The following is a 21,636-nucleotide window of genomic DNA, read 5'->3' as shown; positions in this document are numbered from 1 at the left end:
CAATAAATGTCGAGTTTCTTTTTAATCTCAGACTATCTCATAAGGCTTCAAAGTGGGGGGGGGGATGATGTCACAGGTATGACATCACAGTCTTGATGATGTCAGCATAAGAAACACAGTATGGCTAAGGAGCCTTGTGGGAACGCAGCTGGAAAAAAGCCGCTGCATTATACCAGCAAAGTGACTGAGATTTTGGTTCATCTTGTTCATACGTTGCAGAAGAAAACCTGCAACACGTGCGGGTCACAATTAGTTTTGATGACGGCATTCTTATCGTACGTCACGGATCGCTATGTAAGTATACGTTCCTCCAGTATGTCAAAGAATAAGGAATGTGGGACGCAAAACCTGAATTATTTCAGCAAATTCATGGATATTTTATGAAAAGCGATCAAGTGTTTTAGAATGAGATGGGTTCGGTGTAATGAGAGTCTGCCAGGAGTTTAGGCTCAGCTCGGGCTTTCCTTCCTTTCTTCATACTATAAGTGTCCTGGTCTGATTGCAGTTTCGGCGTTCCTGCTGTCAATTTCTCATTACGGCTGTTCTAGCAGTATTACTCACATCGATCTCTTTTTCACTTGTACTTACACTTTTGATTAACTTTTCAAAGAACAGCGAGTTTCCAGAGCGAGTCAATCTCCGCGAATCAATACGGCAGGGGCAAAAGAACAGAATTGCAAAAATAATGCATGCATTTCCCTGCACGAGTTTTCCAAATGAAGCAAATTGTCAACGGAGAGTTCTATTTCCCTGCAGTAAGAAAACTTCTGCTTTTTATCATAAGACATCCATTAGTACTTACGGAGAGAATCTGCTACGCAAATAGGGCTTATTGTCACTTAATTTTTCTATAAATGTTCAGCTCCTGGGTTTGGCTGAGAATCTTATTGGCATATACTTGAATTAAAGTGAAGCTATTTTATTCCTTGGTGAAATAAGATGCAGATGTGTCCTTTGTAGCTTTCCTCTTGGCTCAATGTATCCTAAGACGGGGGTAGGGAACCTTCGCCTCTCCAGCTGCTGGGAAACTACAACTCCCAGCATGCTCCATTCACTTCCATGGGAGTTCCAAGAACAGCAGAGCAAGTGTGCATGCTGGGAGTTGTAGTTTTGCAACAGCTGGAGAGCCGAAGGTTCCCTACTAGGGTTCAGCGATTGTGTTCAGAAACGATCGGATTCCGATCAGCGATCACGATCGGAATTCCGAACACGATCTATTTAGGTGGGATCGAGATCGGTACTATTTCCCACAATGCTTTGCTTAGCCTTCACTCTGACTATACGCTCCGCTCATTCTGAGTGGAGTGTATACTCAGTGTGAAGGCTCCGCTGAGGCTCCATAGGAATGAATGGAAGCAGCCGGCACACAGCCTTAACCCCCTGCGCGCCGGCTGCCTCCATTCATTTTAATGGGAGACTAGCTAACATCTCTAGTAGCTACTTACCTCCAGAGATGGCTGGTCCGGTGCCCGGTGTTCTCCTTCTTCTTCGCCTCGCTGCCCCCGCCTCCCAGGTTAGTGTTTAAAGAGCTAGGAAGGCGGGGCTTGTGGCCTAGGAGAGTGTGGGCGGGTACAGGCCGGGGAGATGTGACACTCTCCTAATCTGGGAGGCAGGGGGCAGCGAGGTGAGAAGAGCAGTGTGGAGTGGCAGTGAGGCAAAGAAGAAGGAGAACACCGGGCACCGGAGCAGCCATCTCTGCAGGTAAGTGGACACCAGGGGGGACTAAGTAGCCAGAGGATTAAAAAAAATCACTACACAACGTGGATTCTAACAATTATAGCGTTCACTTGTTAGATTCCATGCTGTATAGTGAATAGGATTGCTTTTAAAATCCGATCTCCTATTAATAAAACAATCCCATTGACTTGCATTGGGATCGGAATTGGGATCGAGATCAGGTTTGAATGAAACATGATCGGAAATCGGATTTTAAAATCGATCCTGAAAAGTCAAGATCGGCTCAGCCCTATTCCCTACCCCTGTCCTGATGACCAAGATGATCAACTTTGAAAAGAGAAATTTTTGCGTTACTTAGTTCAAAGCCAGTCATCTTGGGATAGCTGGAGCCAGATACAAGGTAAGGAAGGACACAACAGATCCTGAACAGAACAGCAGAGAAAAGACGGAAGCGACTACGTGAATCTCATCGGGATCGGCAATGGCCAACAAGCCAGAACGTGAATATATACAATTATTCCATGACTCAATCTAGAAATGTAAAATCTCTTTCCACCACTTCCTTGTAGATAGAATCTGCTTCCTTATACTTCATATAGGTTTGACTATTTACAAACCAAACCCTTTTCTTCCCAGAAATATGACCATGTTTAAATTAAGTCTATTCTTCTCCTACCTTTAGATGTCTTCTCTGCGCTGCCGTTCAGTAGAAATCCGGGTTTTCTTCGGTATGCAAATGAGTTATCTCACAGCACTGGGGGCGTCCCCAATGCTGCGAGAGAACTCTCCAGTGCCACCTCCATCTTCTTCTGGAACGCCCTCTCCCTGTGTCTTCTTCCGTCCTGGGTTTCAATCTTCTAGGCCTCGGGCAGAGTCACAAGAAAATTGCCGCTTACACAAGCTTACTGTGTAAGTGGCCATTTTCCCATGGCCTGGGCATGCGCCGTCGGCTCTGCCCGAGGCCTAGAAGAGTACAACCCAGGACGGAAGATGACGCAGGGAGAGGGTGTTCCAGAAGAGAGTTCTCTCGCAGCATTGGGGACGCCCCCAGTGCTGCGAGAGAACTCATTTGCATACTGAAGAAAACCCGGATTTCTACCGAGTGGCGGCGCGGAGAAGACATCTAAAGGTAGGAGAAGAATAGCCTTTCTTAAGGCTATTCCTACGTGTTATCAAGAAAAAAAGGGGATCCAATGATAAGATCCCTTTAAGGCCAGTGTTGCAAGCTGCAGTCAAGAAGCGGTACAGGAAAAAACGCGTTGCTTCTATTATACCTATAATGCCAGCATTTCCATAATTATAACAGACATGATGCAATATACAAAAACGCAATGTTTTCATTTGCAGCCTCTCCAGTGCGGATATGTTTCTGCAATCTATGAGTAGGACTAACCAGACACCCATCCACTTTGCAGATCCTACGAAAGAAATTTGTCACATTTCATAGAATAATACAGAACGAAACTTCAAAATCTGTATAAATATATAATCTTTATTTTGTTCAGGTTAATATATAAAATACATTTATCAGACTACATAAGAAAGCTTACAAAGTTTCAGTGCATACATTCGTCACTCCAGGCGCTTTGGCTCGCCAAGGATCAGGCCACAAGCCCCAATCACAAAAGAGTTTCCCATAGATTCCACAGTGATTGATATATTTGGAATGATTCGGTGTGGATATAGACGGATGAATACAATGTATCTTATATAGAGGTTACAATCTATCACACTAAGAACGACCCTGTGGAAAGAGTTAGCGTTACATTAAAAACTCCGTTGCATTGGTTAAATTAAGAAAAAAACAAACATAGTGGTCTCTCTCTCTCTCCTGACTATAAGATCGACGTCTTACACCTTTACAGTCAGACACTTACATCTGTGAAATAATACAATACATTTCTTATAAATTATGTTATGTGCAGGTAGGTAGTTTCACTCGTAGTAGGGTTTAGTGGCTGTGAAGTTCCTCATTGAATTAGGAAGTAAAGACTTCATTCATTCATTCGTTCGTTCGTTCGTTCATTCATTCATTCATTCCTATGCTGGTATAGACTACAGGCCGATATTATAGGATGTATGTAACCTGCGGGGTCTGATACATTATGGGGAATTCAATTCTATGTAAAGTCAATCTTATCTCTGTTTGCTACACAATGTCTCCGCAGTCAACCTGATCCATAGACAGGTCACATATATAATAACTTACAATTTGTTCACTTCCTACGCACTTTTTTCCTCTTATTTTTACATGTTTTGCTTGATACTTTTGCTTCCTCAGTCCGGGTTTAAGAGTCTGACGACTGATAGTAATCTTATGGGTAAAAAATATGCAAATCTATTCTCCAGGATGTAATTAGGAGAACAGTGCACTCTGTATGCCGCCCTCTAGGGGGCAGCCCCCTTAATATCATGCATGACTCAGTTAATAAGCCTACTGAAATGATGCAGGGTTTATTGCCAAATTAATATTTCTATACCAAAAAGAACAGATTCCCAGCTATGGACAGTGCTGTTTTGGTCTTTTGGACCTCGTCAGCATAGCGCAGGGAAACTGATTTGGCAGAGGGAGAGACTATAGACCAGGGTCAGGGGATAATCGTACACATTAGGGAGAATGTGTGCCTACATAGGCAGTACGGAGACTTACAAGTCATTCCTGCTCCGCTAGGGATTATGGTCATAGTCAATAGGTCTTAAAGGGTTTGTCCAGGATAGAGGGGATCCCCTATTGAGTATAGGACAAGAGCAGGGATTGGTTACAAAGTGGATCGCTTGCTCTGGACTTGCCTTATCCTGTATGTCCTACACATCCCATTATTAGGTATGGACACTGTGCAATTCTTCATCCCCCCCTGCATTGGTGCTGCAGGTACATTAAACAAACACCCCATGGATGATGGCTGATCGCCTAAATCCCAACATGGGGAAAGTTGGTGATCAATTTATTTCTAAGGATCCTACTAACATATAGGGATGGTGGGAAACCCCTTGAATGTAGCCAGAAATTCACAAGATTAAGGCACAACTGGCATTAGTAGGCTTCATGGAATACAAGAAATTAACAAATAAGGGCACCCCAGGCTGATTCTCTGCACCCCAGGCTGATTCTCTGCACCCCAGGCTGATTCTCTGCACCCCAGGCTGATTCTCTGCACCCCGGGCTGATTCTCTGCACCCCGGGCTGACTCTCTGCACCCCGGGCTGATTCTCTGCACCCCGGGCTGATTCTCTGCACCCCAGGCTGATTCTCTGCACCCCAGGCTGATTCTCTGCACCCCAGGCTGATTCTCTGCACCCCAGGCTGATTCTCTGCACCCCAGGCTGATTATCTGCACCCCAGGCTGATTCTCTCTACCCCAGGCTGATTCTCTGCACCCCAGGCTGATTCTCTGCACCCCAGGCTGATTCTCTGCACCCCAGGCTGCAAACATTGCAAATGATGCAAATCACGGCTATTACCATAGACTGACTATTGTGATCCCTTGCCACAACCAGCGAGCGACCATGTAACTAGAATTATTCTTTTTGTTACTTAGTATGTTTTGTAAAGCCTTGGAACTCCTTTAGTGTGTAAATGTTATATTGAGAAATAGATTTCTTCCTACTAAAGCTGATTTATTGTGGAACTTACATTACACAATCCATAAGCAAATCTGCTCAATGTTTGCCAGAAAAGTTTATAGCGTAAGCAGGAATACTTTCACCCCGTTACATAACACTTTGATCTCTAACAACTTTCCTTTATAAAACCAACAAGGAAATCGACCAATGTAAGACTCCCTGAGAAGTTACACAAAGCGGACAAGTCATCTTCATCCTCAAATCAATATTATTCTATTGTATATAGGATATGCACCAAGAAGAAACAGTTGAACACTTCAATTTTTGGACTCCACGTTGTGTAGTGATTAAAAAATCCCTTGGCTACTTAGTCCCCTTCACTTACCTGCACAGAAGCGCTGCTGCTCCCCATTCTTCTTGCTCCTCTTCTCTCTAATTCACAGGCCTTCAGAGCGGCGTGCATGTCCCCGCCTCCCAGGCTAATGTTACTGATGCTGGGTGTAGGCGGGGCTTGTTGTGGCTTAGGAAAGTGTGGGCGGGCACAGGGCAAGGAGACGTGAGTACATCACTTACGTCTCCCCTCCCAGTACCCTCCCACACTCTCCTAAGCTACAAGCCCCGCCTTCTCCCAGCATCTCTAACACTAGCCTAGGAGGCGGAGGCACGCACGGCGCTCTGAAGGAGAGAGAAGAGGAGCGAGAAAAACGGGGAGCAGCAGCGGCAGCGGATCTGTGCAGGTAAGTTGAACAATCTGGATCGGAATTCCGTTCCTGATCTTTTTTTAGGCGGGATCACAACCCGATTGCAAAATTTACTCGATCGCCGATCGGGATCCGATCTTTTCCGATCCCGATCGCTCAACCCTATCAAGGAAGCTTTTTTCTCTTTTCTTTGCAGATCCCAGGTTGTACATTGTTTTATATGTGAATCATTTTCAGTTGTTTTCCTGTAGACTGAAATGTCTTATTCTAAATTGCACCCAAGATTTACAGAGTGGTCACTCTTCACAAGAGGAACAAGGCACCAGCGATAGATTCCATGCATGGAACGTTGATGGAACTCGCTACATTCTATGCTTAGGAGTCCAATGGGCGGTCTCACCTGGTGCCTTATACAAGTATATACAGAGATGATCATTGTTTAGGACCACCCACTGGACTCCTGAGTATATACAGAGTAGGCCTTTCATGAAAACGTGTATATTTCAATAAATTGCAAGCCATACTAAATAGGAATAAATGTAACGTGGAACATACCACAGCCTAAGCATTGACCCACTTCTTTGATCATATGTTTCAATTCACTGCCCAGGATTTATGGTCGGAGTTTAATCTGCTACATTGTGAACAGTCTGAATCCTTAATACGACAATACCGTGCAAAGCGTTACTGACATTTCACCAAATAATATTCCACTTTATGACACACAGAGGTTCGGATTCACAAAACATAAGCAAACCCTTATACAAGGCGGCGGATCTTATTTGCCTCTAGCTTTTTTCCTTCCCTATATTGATATCTGGTTATGGCAGTTTGTTCTAATAGGACGTAGCAGAAAGCTAGTGTGTGTTATCAAGCAGAAACCTAATGTCATGGAAATGAAAAGAAAATCAGAGCTTGTCCTGCAGGCACAGAGATTAGGCAGCAATGTCGCGTTCTCACATATAACCGGAAGGGAAGATTGAAACATCTTTACTACATACATCTTATACTGTACATTAGAGAAATCATTAAATTAGAAACAAAAGACCAGAGAATATTAGTAAATATACAAAGCCACTTATAATACTTTAAGGCAACATGTTATTCTATCAGATACAACAAATCAATATAAAACAGCAGAAAAGCACCAAGTAGTATTGGTCGCCTGAGTTGTCTCGAGAGCTAAAATACACAAGTTACTGATAGGAAGGGTTTCTTACTTTAATAGTAACCTGGCTCCTTCAGGTTACCTTAAAGAGACATTGGGGTTAATAGAGGGGAGTTCCCTCGAAGGTTATAAATACGTCTCACTTTGGAGGACCCAGCACGTCCAGGAATTGCATTGATTTTAAAGGACATTGTGTAATACTCCTTTTCTCCTGTAGGTGGTGCTGCATTGAAAATGATAGAGATGAGCGAGTACAATTTGAAACTCCCGTTTTGAATAGCACGCACCCATAGGAATGAATGGACGCAGCTGGCACGCAGGGGGTTAAGCGGCCGGCCAAGTCTGCGCGCTGGCTGCTTCCATCCATTCCTATGGGTACGTGCTATTCGAAACGGGAGTTAAATTCTCCCCCAATAGTTACATAGTAGATGAGGTTGGATGGAGACATCAGTCCATCAAGTCCAACCTATAACCCTACAATCCCCTACAGTGCTGATCCAGGGGAAGGCAAAAAACTCCACAAGGCTCCGGCCAATTGCCCCATTTCAGGGGAATAAAATCAATGAGTACTGGAAATCTATGAGTGAGAAGACTTGTTGGACCCTCAAAAAAACTTAGCTCAGTTATGAGGAACCCTTATTACAGTGATCTATAACCAGTAACGGTAGATTCCTAATGGTTTCCTATATAATTAAACTTCTGAAGATAAAGACATAGGAGCAGACAAGGAGCCGGCATAAGACGCCTATGACGTCACAGAAATCCAGCAAAATATTTGGCTCAGACATTTGTACAATGGGTTTCCTACAAGGACGTGGCTACTGGATATGGGTTACAGAGGTGGCCCCGGTGCCTATGGGGGCCCAATGATGTCTCTGCTACATAAGGTCACATAGTAGGGGAAGGAATAGATCAGATTTAGCATCGGGGCCCGGAAGCTTCTGGTTTCCAAAATGGCGCAACCTCAAAGTGATAAAAGCACGTGAGGGTAAGAGCCCAAATGATCACCTCTGCAATATGAAGAAATTGTTATTTGGGTATGGATGGTACGTGTGCTTATTGGTTTTCCTGGAAACCTTTCGCGTATCCTAAAACTTTCTTCCAGGACACTCCAAACATGGCCAATATGTCCCAATCCAAATCATTCATGTCAGCAACATAATACAATAATACACCAGTGTAAGTGATAGGAAAGGGATGGATGGGCACATATATAGACGTCCATTTCTGCTGGGATCTTGGGCTCTTAAAGGCACGCCACCCATCGGGATTCTCCTTTGTGTCACATGAAAACACAATGCTACCTGATAAGATTTTCCTATGGACTGAAGGAGCAGTCACGGATCTGTTAAATGTCCCTTATATAAGGCCGTATTACCAAACAAGCTGTTAGTTAGACCAGCATTACGTAGGTCCCGGCGGCCGCTGCTACACTGGAGGGGTAGAGTAATGGATAACAGAGTTATAATCTGGCGGTGGGCTGTGACACTCCAGGGTAAGATCCATGGGCAGAAGGACAAGGTCTTCGAGGGTGAGGTCTTCTTCTATTTGGGTAGCTGGTTGGTACTTTACATGATTCCTTTCGCTCTCTCCCAATACGGACTCCTTACTTTTGCTTACTGCTTTCATTCTGTGAATAGAGACCTAATGTTAGAAACCATCCGATAAAGCAGAGAATAGCTGATACTGTTGTAGTTATGTGTATTGTTACATTGTTACATTGTAGATGAGGTCGGATGACGACGTCAGTCCATCAACTCCAACCCATAAACTTACAATCCCATATCACAGCTGGATACTGAGTACACCTGGGACTTCTAGTACTTGGGCACTCAGCTACAAAGTATCAATCCAAGATATTATGTTGCACTTCATCTGTTACAATCCATTATAGGTTACAGGCTTGGATGTGAGTAAAGACAGTGAAATGGCCATCTCACGTATAGTCTGACGTCTAGATTATTCCAACAGGTAACAGCCAATACTCTCTGACCAATCTCGGGTCTGGCCTATGGGGGCCGCCTCCACTTTGATCTTCAGGGAGCGCCGCACATTATGTCCCGCTGTTGTTCAGCATCAGAATATAATACATAGCAAAGCACAGGCGGCCACGGGCCGGAGCAGGGATGGGAAAGTGACTATTGGCTATTATCTACTGCAATAATCTAATAGGTAGCGGCCTAATGTCAATCCATGGGGGGCAATAATTGGGGCAATCACTGTGTGGGAACAGTAAAAGGGGCTGTATAGCAAACAGACATCAGTAAAGGGGGCAAATTCTGTGTGAGGGCAGTACACTGTACGGGGCTAATAATGGGGAGCCTTTCTGTGTTGGGGACAGTAACGTGTGCAATATATTGTGTGAGCCAGGGAAAGCGGCAATATAATGAGTGTGGGCCAGAAAAATGGGTTATACTGTGTGGTGGCCAGAAATGGGGTGTTATATTGTGTGGAGGCTGGTAAGGTGGGTGTTATACACAGTGGGTGTCAGAATAGGGGTGTAATACTGAGTGAGGACCAGTAAAGAGGGAGTAATTCTGTATGGGGGCCAGTAAATGGGGCGAGGGAGCAGAACACGGTGTGTGTTGGGACCCGTCCTTCCTAGTCACACCCCTGCCCATAATTTACGAAGGATTGCAACACTGTATTTCTTATACATTGTGTATGGGGGGAGATAAGATGCAGAGGTCAATCATCTCCCAGAATGTGTAACATAAACCCTCCACGTTCACCCATGTTATGCCCTGACCTTCACCTGGCATGGCTGGTGATGAAACTTCTATGACCTGAAAAGCCTGCATATAAAGTCCCAGGAGGGGCCCGAGCCTCTGCACTTATAATGGTGCTCACCGTGACTAAACATACAATTTTATTGAAATCTGGGAGGGTGCACAAGCCATGACATGAGCAGATAACTGTGCTCGCACTCCTCAGGTATTAGATATGTCAAGGCGGGCAGGCGGCCAAATATCATTGGGGCTGGAGATCAGCCAGCGCAGTGCACTATGACATAATGGAGATGTCATTACATAATGTTCTGACCATACAGAGGTGTTGGGGGAATTGCTGTGAACTAGTGAACTATCTGGCTCCACTTATATAGGTCTTAAAGGGGCAGTATAGGAGTAATACATGATTGGTATCGCTCCAGGGTGGCAGTATAGGAGTAGTATATGATTGGTATCGCTCCAGGGTGGCAGTATAGGAGTAGTATATGATTGGTATCGCTCCAGGGTGGCAGTATAGGAGTAATACATGATTGGTATCGCTCCAGGGTGGCAGTATAGGAGTAATACATTATTGGTATCGCTCCAGGGTGGCAGTATAGGAGTAGTACATGATTGGTATCGCTCCAGGGTGGCAGTATAGGAGTAATACATGATTGGTATCACTCCAGGGTGGCAGTATAGGAGTAGTATATGATTGGTATCGCTCCAGGGTGGCAGTATAGGAGTAGTATATGATTGGTATAGCTCCAGGGTGGCAGTATAGGAGTAGTATATGATTGGTATCGCTCCAGGGTGGCAGTATAGGAGTAGTATATGATTGGTATAGCTCCAGGGTGGCAGTATAGGAGTAGTATATGATTGGTATAGCTCCAGGGTGGCAGTATAGGAGTAGTATATGATTGGTATCGCTCCAGGGTGGCAGTATAGGAGTAGTATATGATTGGTATAGCTCTAGGGTGGCAGTATAGGAGTAGTATATGATTGGTATAGCTCCAGGGTGGCAGTATAGGAGTAGTATATGATTGGTATTGCTTCAGGGTGGCAGTATAGGAGTAGTACATGATTGGTATCGCTCCAGGGTGGCAGTATAGGAGTAGTACATGATTGGTATCGCTCCAGGGTGGCAGTATAGGAGTAGTATATGATTGGTATTGCTTCAGGGTGGCAGTATAGGAGTAGTACATGATTGGTATCGCTCCAGGGTGGCAGTATAGGAGTAATACATGATTGGTATCGCTCCAGGGTGGCAGTATAGGAGTAGTATATGATTGGTATTGCTCTAGGGTGGCAGTATAGGAATAGTACATGATTGGTATCGCTCCAGGGTGGCAGTATAGGAGTAGTATATGATTGGTATCGCTCCCGGGTGGCAGTATAGGAGTAGTATATGATTGGTATCGCTCCAGGGTGGCAGTATAGGAGTAGTACATGATTGGTATCGCTCCAGGGTGGCAGTATAGGAGTAGTACATGATTGGTATCGCTCCAGGGTGGCAGTATAGGAGTAATACATGATTAGTATTGCTCCAGGGTGGCAGTATAGGAGTAGTACATGATTGGTATCGCTCCAGGGTGGCAGTATAGGAGTAGTATATGATTGGTATCGCTCCCGGGTGGCAGTATAGGAGTAGTATATGATTGGTATCGCTCCAGGGTGGCAGTATAGGAGTAGTACATGATTGGTATCGCTCCAGGGTGGCAGTATAGGAGTAGTACATGATTGGTATCGCTCCAGGGTGGCAGTATAGGAGTAATACATGATTAGTATTGCTCCAGGGTGGCAGTATAGGAGTAGTACATGATTGGTATCGCTCCAGGGTGGCAGTATAGGAGTAGTACATGATTGGTATCGCTCCAGGGTGGCAGTATAGCTCAGTACATTAAACCTTCTGGGAAGTATCAGCTGGCTGGTTGGATATAACTTGGTATACAGGCACGGGGCTTGTTTTGTTTGGTGTCTCGCGATTCTGATTCATGCTCAGTTAGTCTGCCAGGCTCAGAAAGCAAATACACCACAAGTCATAGGAGCAGCGGGATCTGGCAGGGGAACGACAAGCACAATATTCCATGTTTGAAAAAGCAACGTAATGATCCACAAGACCATGTCTGAACAGTGTCCAGAGTAAATGTCTCTGATGTCTCCTTGTACTGAGCGACTACTGGCTGATATTATTTCACATATTTGCTTTAGGTCTCTGCTGTAGCTTTTGGACCAATGGTGAATATATTTATTTTAGCTTGCTGGTTTCTTAACCTAAAGCCACATGAAATACATAGAAGGGAGTCAGCTGTGTTACAGAAACACTCGGGGCAAACGGGCGGGATTTAGTGTTACTTTTTATACCAAATCTGCACCAAAATCTGTGACTTTTTGCATTCCTCAATTTTCCAAAAACGGACGTGACTGGATGGGGCTTAGTGGGAGGGAGTGTACGCTCCTGCAGCCTGCGCGATATACTATGGTTTATGCCAGAAACTACGGGCCAAATCTACGCCAGTCGAGATTCTGGTGCAGAGATGTCAGGAGAAGTCAGGCACGAGCTGCTGGATAGTTCAGGCACTTCTCCCTCCAGTGCAGGGGAAATCAAGACTGGTGAAGGTAATGCCAGTCTTGATAAATTTCCCACACTGTGTTATGACTAGTGCTGGTACTGTAATACAAGATAAGATAAGATAAGATAAGATAATCCTTTAATAGTCCCACAGAGGGGAAATTTGCATCAATATTGTATTGGTACTACATGGTTATTATTCCTCTGTCTACTCATAAGCCTTGCAAAAGAAGTAAAGCTGCATTTTGGATCATTCATAGGGTCTATTAAGGGAAAGATATGCCATATATGAAGTAAGTGCACAGCGGCCTTTAGGTAAGGGGGCTCACTGCAATATGAAACATATAATAACCATGCTTCTACAGCCTATGATATTGCATGTAAGGACTGGTGGACGGGACAAGGGGCACGTATGATATTTCTTGCATGAAGCCCCTCTGCTCCCTTTGTCCATTACTGGAAGTCACAACATATTAGGCCCAGCAAAATGGTCATATAAACTGGCCACAAGGTGTCTATACTGTGACATGGCACTGAAAGGGTAAAATGCACTGTAAATATGCTGGACTATGAGATGTTACAGATATTTTAGGATAGAAGGTTTGCAATGCACATATGGATCACATTTATATAATAGCTTTCCACTTACGCATTAGCAATTATTCCAAAAGGCCATGATCGGGTCTCTTGTCGCTTCAGATACTTCATTTCCACTGAGGAAAGCACCATGCCACTGTCAGACTCCCCCTCCTGTAACAGAGGATATCCAGCTATTGTCAGCCCATCAGAAATGGGGCCTAAGATAAATGCTCAGAACTAGTGCAAAGAAATACAAGGTTTCTGATTGTATAAAAGAACAATCTGGTCATGAATTATGTAGCAGAACAAATGAATCTCCTGTAATAAGGATTCCTCCCCAATAACTCTGTGTATCTCCACCTATGCACCACCTATGTATCTGCCGGATCCCATCGTGCAGGTACTACATACTGAACAATAGGGGAGGCCGAACTTTAGACAATATTAGTAAGTCCGCCCCACTGTGTGCATTAGAAGAGCAGATCGGAGCTCGGTGCTCCAGAGGAGAGCACATAACTTCAGAATAGCACTATAACATTACACTATACACAGGTTTATTCTCAAATGGGGGGACATTTCTTGTACTGGAGACCTTTTAACCCTCTAATGTGTGACTGCTTTAGTCGCTCAGAATTCCAGATGTTTCTGGTCAGGTTCCTGCTGTACGTGAACATTTGCTTTATTGCGAGCTGGATTATTTTGGATGGAGGGAATGTGCTCACACCAGTCCTCCTTTTTCCCCCTCTAAGACGTTGTTTACCTCGCTGAGCACTTTGTCCTTTCCCACTGGCACCTCATCAAATGTCTTCACACTCAGCGGTCGGTTCTTGTTGTTGTTGCTACAAAGAAGAAGGGACATAGGGTGAGACTGACACCCACAAGTTCTTTGATAACTATTGACTTAACTATAAACAAGTGGCGTCCCCGGAATATCTCCTTTACGTTTCTTATTAACATTGAGCCTGATATTTTATAGAGTGAATAAAGCCGTATTGTACATGAGCAAAGACCAGGACGGACATATGGGAACAATTACATGGAATGGCTGAAGGATCAACATTAACAGCTCAGAATAATATGTTTGTGATGCACTTCATGTTAACTAGGTCACTCCTGAGTGCAGGTGCATGCCGCATGTGCAACACATATGTCCGGGCTTGCTGTACTCAAATTTTCACAAGCAGGAAACAAGTCATATCTGTTAATTCCAAGGGCTAAGTAACAAAGAGATATAATGTAACACTGACTTATGAAACTTCTCAGAAAACATCTCATTTCCAGGATTTTGCAAAGCTCCCGGTAATCTCCCTACCATGACTTCCCAATGGCAAGGAGTGATAAATATATTTACCGTTTACTAGGTTTCTTACCCAGACTCCAGGATGCTCCAGCGAGTTATGGAGTTTCTTATGCTGTGTTCCTCATTTCCAGGTTTTGCATTCACATCTCCATCAATGCGTAACGCAGTGTTCAAAGGGATATAGTCTTTCCCTTCCTAGAACAGATGCATTGAGAGAAAATTCTGTTAGCTCTATCAGAGAATTTATAGAATGCAAGATAATGAATGCAATGCAAAATGATCACGTGACACAAACCTGCTGGACGTTGGCCTGAAGAAGGTCTCCTAAGCGTTCCACTAGATCGGTGAAGGTTGGTCGATCAGTTGGGATACCTTGCCAGCAATCAAGCATTGTCTGGTATCTAGAAATCAAATGTGTCAGTGAGTTATATTATATATACATACTATATATACATAGATATATATATCTATGAAACTAGGGTACATGTATTTGTCTGGGGATGTTTGGTTCTTACATTTCGGGAGTACAGTATTCCGGGGGTCTCATTCGAGTTCCTTCCTTTAGTCGGCAGCAGAAATCTTCATCAATCTGTACCCCGGGGTAAGGAGAGGCGCCTATAGACAAATCAAATAAGCAGATGGTTCCGTTACATGTAGAAAGTATCTCCATATCACTATATACATCCTCTTATCTGTGTAATATGTGTGCAGATCAGCTCACAGGGTGTTTTATAGGCATGGGATATCTTCTCCTTGCATATTACAGCATGTAGTCACAGAAAGCAAAGAAACAGAGGCAACGTTCCTATATTTGCTGGAGAGGTTGCCTGCTGCTCAGTGTTAGCGGTGGATTATAGCTGATGTATTGGCTGACCTGGTGCTGCACATATGGTATAGCTCTATGTATAGGTTGGCTCTAGTTAATACAAAGCAATATATGGGTTATAGGTGTGAGTTTAATAAAAGGAAAGGCTTGAGGAGTATAGCATCTTGGAAGAGATTTAAGGAAACTATAAGAGTAAGGTAAACAAAGTTAAAGGAGTTGTCTCAGACCCCATGTGTATTGGATACCGATGACTTATCCACCATGGGTGCCAGACCCTGCCTACATGGTACATGGATTACAACAGATCCTGCACCCCTAATAAGATACTGATGACCTACCCTGTGGATATCCAAAACACATGGGGTCTAAGACAACACCTTTATACAAGAAGAGGGCTGCAAAGAACCTTTTGTATGCTGGTTTTGTCATTAACATGCCTGGACCTAGGACTAGGTTAGGGGAATATCGTCACTCCTTGGGGAGAGACCACCATATAGGTGTGTGGAGACTTATTAAGCCTTTAGCACTCCACTTTGCAAGGGACCATGGGAAGAATATGCAAATCTGTCTTCCATGATGTAATTAGGAAGTCAGGTGCCTCAGTGTTGCAAACCAATAGAGGGTGCTCACTGGAATGTGCAAGCCTGTCTTCCCTGATGTAATTAGGGTAAAAAATATGCAAATCTATTCTCCAGGATGTAATTAGGAGAACAGTGCCTCTGTACACCACCCTATAGAGGGCAGCATCCTTAACATCGTGCATGACTCAGTTAAAAAGTCTATTTAATCATGATGCGGATTTAATTGCCAAATTAGTATTTCTATTCCAAAAGGAACAGATTCCCAGCTATGGACTTGTAAGTCTCCGTACTGCCTGTGTAGGCACACACTCTCCCTGATGTGTACGATTATCCCCTGACCCTGATGTAATTAGGAAGACAGAATCTCAGTAAGAGACTGCACAGAACAGGAGAATGGGAACACATTGGGGTGTTATAGGTAGTATCCAAGTATCACTATCATACTGTAGGAGAATCCAGACCAGGGGTAGGGAACGTACGGCTCTCCAGCTGTTGCAAAACGACAACTCCCAGCATGCATACTTGCTCTGCTGTTCTTGGAACTCCCATGGAAGTGAATGGAGCATGCTGGGAGTTGTAGTTTCACAGCAGTTGGAGAGCCAAAGGTTCCCTACCCCTGATCTAGAAGGATCCTCAATTTCTTAACTAAATCCAGGCTATGTTCACCATCAAGGCTTAATACAAAGGTTGCTGATTTATTTGGCCACAATTTTGAAACAATATACAGAATACAAAGCTATTCACTATAAAACGTCTTCAGGAAGGGAGGCCGGGAACCCTCCACTCAAGAAAGGATGAAAGACATAATGCGTACGTTATGAAATTGTTAATTGTGATAAATCTTTAATAAACAGTCTGTATCCTGCAGAAAGTGTCCGAATTTCCTCTCGCCATGTTTACTCGCTTATTTGCTCACTTCCAATAAAACAGCCTAAAAAAACCCCTATTGCTAAAAGCATTAACCTGGATTTACATGCTGCGAAATAATAAGATGTTTTTCCAATTAGTTCTCAGAAGTGAATGGCCGCACCTCTCAGCCACCTTGGCAGGCGATCTCTGGGGCTTGGCCACAACACTGCCTTCATTTTGCCAGGACCAAACACTAAATTTATAACCCATTACTTTAACTCGTGTGTTTGTAGCTTTATAATGCCTTATACTGTTCCTCCGTTATTGCTCCTGGAAATCTATAAATAAATTGACCACTAGGTGTTACCGGATAGGCACGGGCCGCTACACCATCACTATCCTATCACAGCTGACCATGCCGGACCTTGTTGGGACATATTTTAGATTTGATGGACTGGAAATTCTTTGTGCTACTTTAATTAAAATAAAATAATAAATTGCAACAAATGGTTAATTCACTTGCAAAAAAAAGCTGAAATCCCCAAAGCAAACTGTGATCTGATGACTATGCCAGCTCTTGTCCTGGCAGGACTTGTAGAAGGATGAAGCCAAGGACATAGCCCTTCAGAAGAAACCACAGCAATGCTTGGGTGTTCAGCAAACGTCATTAATAAGATACAGTGAAAACTTTCCAGTTATGGGGCATGTTTATGCTACTTCATTCCCAGACACCGCTGTCTTATCTACTGTTACTAAACACTCATCGGTTATCCACACTAGTCATTCAACATTCGCCTCTCAGGCCTCAGATCCTTGTTTCAGGAAGTGGCATATAGCTTGGTAATAGACCTGAACATGAGCAGAGTCCCGGATCCTTGTTTCCAGTAATGCATACAGCTTGGTAATAGACCTGAACATGAGCAGAGTCCCGGATCCTTGTTTCCAGCAGTGGCATAGAGCTTGGTAATAGACTCGAACATGAGCGGGGATCCCAGATCCTTGTTTCCAGCAGTGGCATACAGCTTGGTAATAGACCCGAACATGAGCGGGGATCCCAGATCCTTGTTTCCAGCAGTGGCATACAGCTTGGTAATAGACCCGAACATGAGCAGAGTCCCGGATCCTTGTTTCCAGCAGTGGCATAGAGCTTGGTAATAGACTCGAACATGAGCGGGGATCCCAGATCCTTGTTTCCAGCAGTGGCATACAGCTTGGTAATAGACCCGAACATGAGCAGAGTCCCAGATCCTTGTTTCAGGCAGTGGCATATAGCTTGGTAATAGACCTGAACATGAGCAGAGTCCTGGATCCTTGTTTCCAGCAGTGGCATAGAGCTTGGTAATAGACTCGAACATGAGCGGGGATCCCAGATCCTTGTTTCCAGCAGTGGCATACAGCTTGGTAATAGACCCGAACATGAGCAGAGTCCTGGATCCTTGTTTCCAGTAATGCATACAGCTTGGTAATAGACCTGAACATGAGCATTGTCCCGGATCCTTGTTTCCAGCAGTGGCATACAGCTTGGTAATAGACCCGAACATGAGCAGAGTCCTGGATCCTTGTTTCCAGCAGTGGCATACAGCTTGGTAATAGACCCGAACATGAGCAGGGTCCTGGATCCTTGTTTCCAGCAGTGGCATACAGCTTGGTAATAGACGCTGACCAACCTGAATAGGAGTTGTCCAGAACTAGGATATTAATTGTTGTGGCCTCTTCACTGCCTGCATTTGCTTGCTATTGCAACTCATCCCTATTCATTTGAGTGGCCATGGATCGTGGCATGGGAAGAGGAAGTGGAGCTCAATATCATAGTTCCGGAAAACCCCTTTAAAGGGAGTCTATCATTGGGGAATCATGTTTTTAACTGAAGCAATGTTGGAATAGCCTTTCTAAAGTCTATTCTACTCCTACCTTTACATTTTTTCTCTTCGCCACCGCTGGTCCAAAAAAAGTTTTATATTTTATATGCAAAGGATGCTCGGGGAGCACAGGGAGAATTCCCCCTGTGCACAGAGCACACCATTGTCATCCTTGCACCCCGCCTCCAGTGCTGCTTTTTCATGCACCCGGTTTTTAATTGAAGCCACTTTGGAATAGACGTCATAATGTCCATTCTACTTCTACCTTTACTTTTCTTCCTCTCGCTGCCATTTGTCTAAAAAACGTTTTATTCTTGTATGCAAATGAGGCTCAGGGAGCACAGGGAGAGTTCCCCCTGTGCACCAAGCACACCATCCTCATCCCTGCACCCTGCCTCCAGCGCTGCTTTTGCATGCCCCCTGCGTCTTCTTCTGTTCCCCTGCGAAAGAAAAATGGCCGACCGAACATTTGCAGTCAGCCCTGGCACTTCAAGTTCAGGCAATGCCGACTGCACATACTACATCAGCCATTTTTCTGCAGCATGCTAGTGTAAGCAAGTAACTAAAAATGGCCGATGGAACTTGCATGGTCGGCTCTGCCTGAACCCCAAGTTGCACGGCCGACTGCAAATGCTCAAAACAACTGAAAGGAGATAATCTGTATTTCAGCTGCTTGTATCTCCATGTCTGTACAGATCTTTACATTATTCATCAAACAAACATCAATGGAGTATGAAACATTAAGAATTGTATGCTAAAACCCATTTAGAAAAGTAAACCATTGGTATTAAAGACTTCTAAAATCTAACATGTACACGATATAGACCAAGAATGATCACTATCGATAGACATTCTGTATACTAGGACTTACACACAGCGCAGACAGTGTAAGAAATGGTTTATAACTTACCCAATGAAAATATCTCCCATAACAGGACCCCGAAGGACCACACATCGCTCTGTGTAGTGTAGATCTTATCAAATATGGCTTCAGGTGCCATCCACTTAAGAGGTAACCTTGCCTGGAAGGAAAGTAAACATCTATTAACCTTGTAAAGGCACCTAGAACATAAAAGCGCAACTCCTGCCAAGCGGTGCCAAGCATTAGATAGAGCAGCCCTTACCCATTACAATGACGGCACTGCTAGCTCTTTATATTGTCTTTGCCTTAGAGAAGGATATCATTATGGCTCCTGCTTTCGATCTCTTACAGTCGCTGCATTTATAGTAACAATATTGAGCACGAGGCTTTAGAATTCTCTAGCGTCAGTTCTGATAAATCTCCCATTTCCTTTTGTTGCCATTAACAGGATACATTGTTATTATTTAATGTAACCATTAGAGGTGCAGGATCCAGAGAGGGGACCAAAATGTCTTATCATTGTGGATCTGCAACAGCCGCCATCGATCGCACAATACATATCTAGTCTAGCTCTAGTCTCCGTGTACGCGGCAGATGGATATTTTGGTTCATAGATAGGGTTGAGCTGATCTTGACTTTTCAGGATTGATTTTAAAATCCGATTTCCGATCATTTTTCATTCAAACCCGATCTCGATCCCAATTCTGATCCCAATGTAAGTCAATGGGATTTTTTTTATTAATCGGAGATCGGATTTTAAAAGCAATCCTATTCACTATACGGCATGGAATCTAACAATTGAATGCTTTAATTGTTAGAATCCACGCTGTGTAGTGAATCACTAAGTAGCCAGAGGATTTTTCTTTAATCCTCTGGCTACTTAGTCCCCCTTGGTGTCCACTTACCTGCAGAGATGGCTGGTCCGGTGCCCGGTGTTCTTCTTCCTCTCGCTGCCGCTCCACGCCGCTCTTCTCGCCTCGCTGCCCCCTGCCTCCCAGATTAGGAGAGTGTGGGCAGGTTAGGAGAGTGTGGGCAGGTACTGGGAGGGGAGATGTCACATCTCCCCGCCCTGTACCCGCCCACACTCTCCTAAGCCACAAGCCCCGCCTTCCTAGCGCTTTAAACACTAACCCAGGAGGCGGCGGCAGCGAGGCGAGAAGAGCAGCGTGGAGCGGCAGCGAGGCGAAGAAGAACACCGGGACCGGAGCAGCCATCTCTGGAGGTAAGTAGCTACTAGAGATGTTACTTTAGTCTCCCATTAGAATGAATGGAGGCAGCCGGCGCGCAGGGGGTTAAGGCTGAGTGCTGGCTGCTTCCATTCATTCCTATGGAACCACAGCGGAGCCTTCACACTGAGTATACACTATATACTCAGTGTGAAGGATTGTGGGAAATACTACTGATCTCGATCCCACCTAAAAAGATCGTGTTCGGAATTCCGATCGCGATCGTGAAATTTTCTCGATCGCCGATCGGAATCCGATCTTTTCCGAACACGATTGCTCAACCCTATTCATAGACTGTGTGTGATTTCCTTATCCTTATAGTTCGCCCCCGTACCCCCGACCCCAGCAGTGTAATACTCACATCTCCTTTGCGCACGTAATCTGGATCTTTGTAGATATCACGAGCGAGGCCAAAATCGCATATCTTCACCACGTTATTTTCAGACAATAGGATGTTCCTGGCCGCCAAGTCACGGTGAATACACTACAAAGCAAAGATACAAAGTGTCTGAGGTTCACCGGATCCACCACAAACAATAAACCTACATTCCAGTCCTTTGATGAATACATGTCCTGTCCATGCAAACCAAGGCACGATTCTCAAAGGGGTCACACAAATGGACTACAAAAATCTGAAACTTCTTCTGCATTGTCTTATGTTATAACAACACTGAGACATTTACGTCTCGGAATGTCTAGGTCGTGAAACGTGACCATCTCTAGTCGCAGAATTCTATGACAAGTTCATGTCATCGTCTTGAAGACCATCTGAATATAATCCCACAGAATCCGGGTTTTTTTTTCTGGGCGCGGACATCCGTGTTGTTGTTTTTCGTCTTTGACTATTCTTTTCAGCATATTATTATCTTAGTCAATTAGGTCTTCTCATAACTTGGCCCAGACAACTTATCTCTGCCTTCCAGGAGCCGCAACTCCTGTAAAACACTTCTTTTTGTGGGCGGAATAGAAAGAAAATCTGCAATTCGGCCATTACTTTTTGGGTTTTGTTTGATGGGGTAACCAAAAAAAAAGCAATTCTGGCATTGCCATGACAAGACTTCAACAGCTTGCCTAATATTTCAAGGCTTTTAAGGAGCCTTGTGACGGGACTTGGGTTTGAGCCAAACCAGAAAAATTTGGCTCATCCACAAGGCTTCCTGAAAG

The 21,636-nt window shown here is 44.3% G+C and overlaps 1 protein-coding gene across 1 annotated transcript in view; it reads right to left on the bottom strand.

Annotated features, from left to right (window-relative positions):
• Positions 1–3,182: 3,182 nt before the first annotated feature.
• Positions 3,183–21,636, bottom strand: part of LOC142184819 (vascular endothelial growth factor receptor kdr-like) — a 114,947-nt gene continuing 96,493 nt past the window's right edge. Inside the window, exons 23-30 of the mRNA XM_075259913.1 lie at positions 20,834–20,956; positions 19,295–19,406; positions 14,785–14,884; positions 14,565–14,670; positions 14,340–14,464; positions 13,730–13,808; positions 13,040–13,140; positions 3,183–8,740 (exon numbers count right to left, since the gene is read on the bottom strand). Of these exons, the coding sequence (XP_075116014.1) occupies positions 8,539–8,740; positions 13,040–13,140; positions 13,730–13,808; positions 14,340–14,464; positions 14,565–14,670; positions 14,785–14,884; positions 19,295–19,406; positions 20,834–20,956 (948 nt within the window). The 3' untranslated portion in view covers positions 3,183–8,538. The remainder of the gene's footprint in view (positions 8,741–13,039; positions 13,141–13,729; positions 13,809–14,339; positions 14,465–14,564; positions 14,671–14,784; positions 14,885–19,294; positions 19,407–20,833; positions 20,957–21,636) is intronic.

This window comes from Leptodactylus fuscus, chromosome 11, assembly GCF_031893055.1.
Source record: "Leptodactylus fuscus isolate aLepFus1 chromosome 11, aLepFus1.hap2, whole genome shotgun sequence".
Lineage (NCBI taxonomy): Eukaryota > Metazoa > Chordata > Amphibia > Anura > Leptodactylidae > Leptodactylus > Leptodactylus fuscus.
This window is presented reverse-complemented; position numbering and strand designations above follow the sequence as displayed.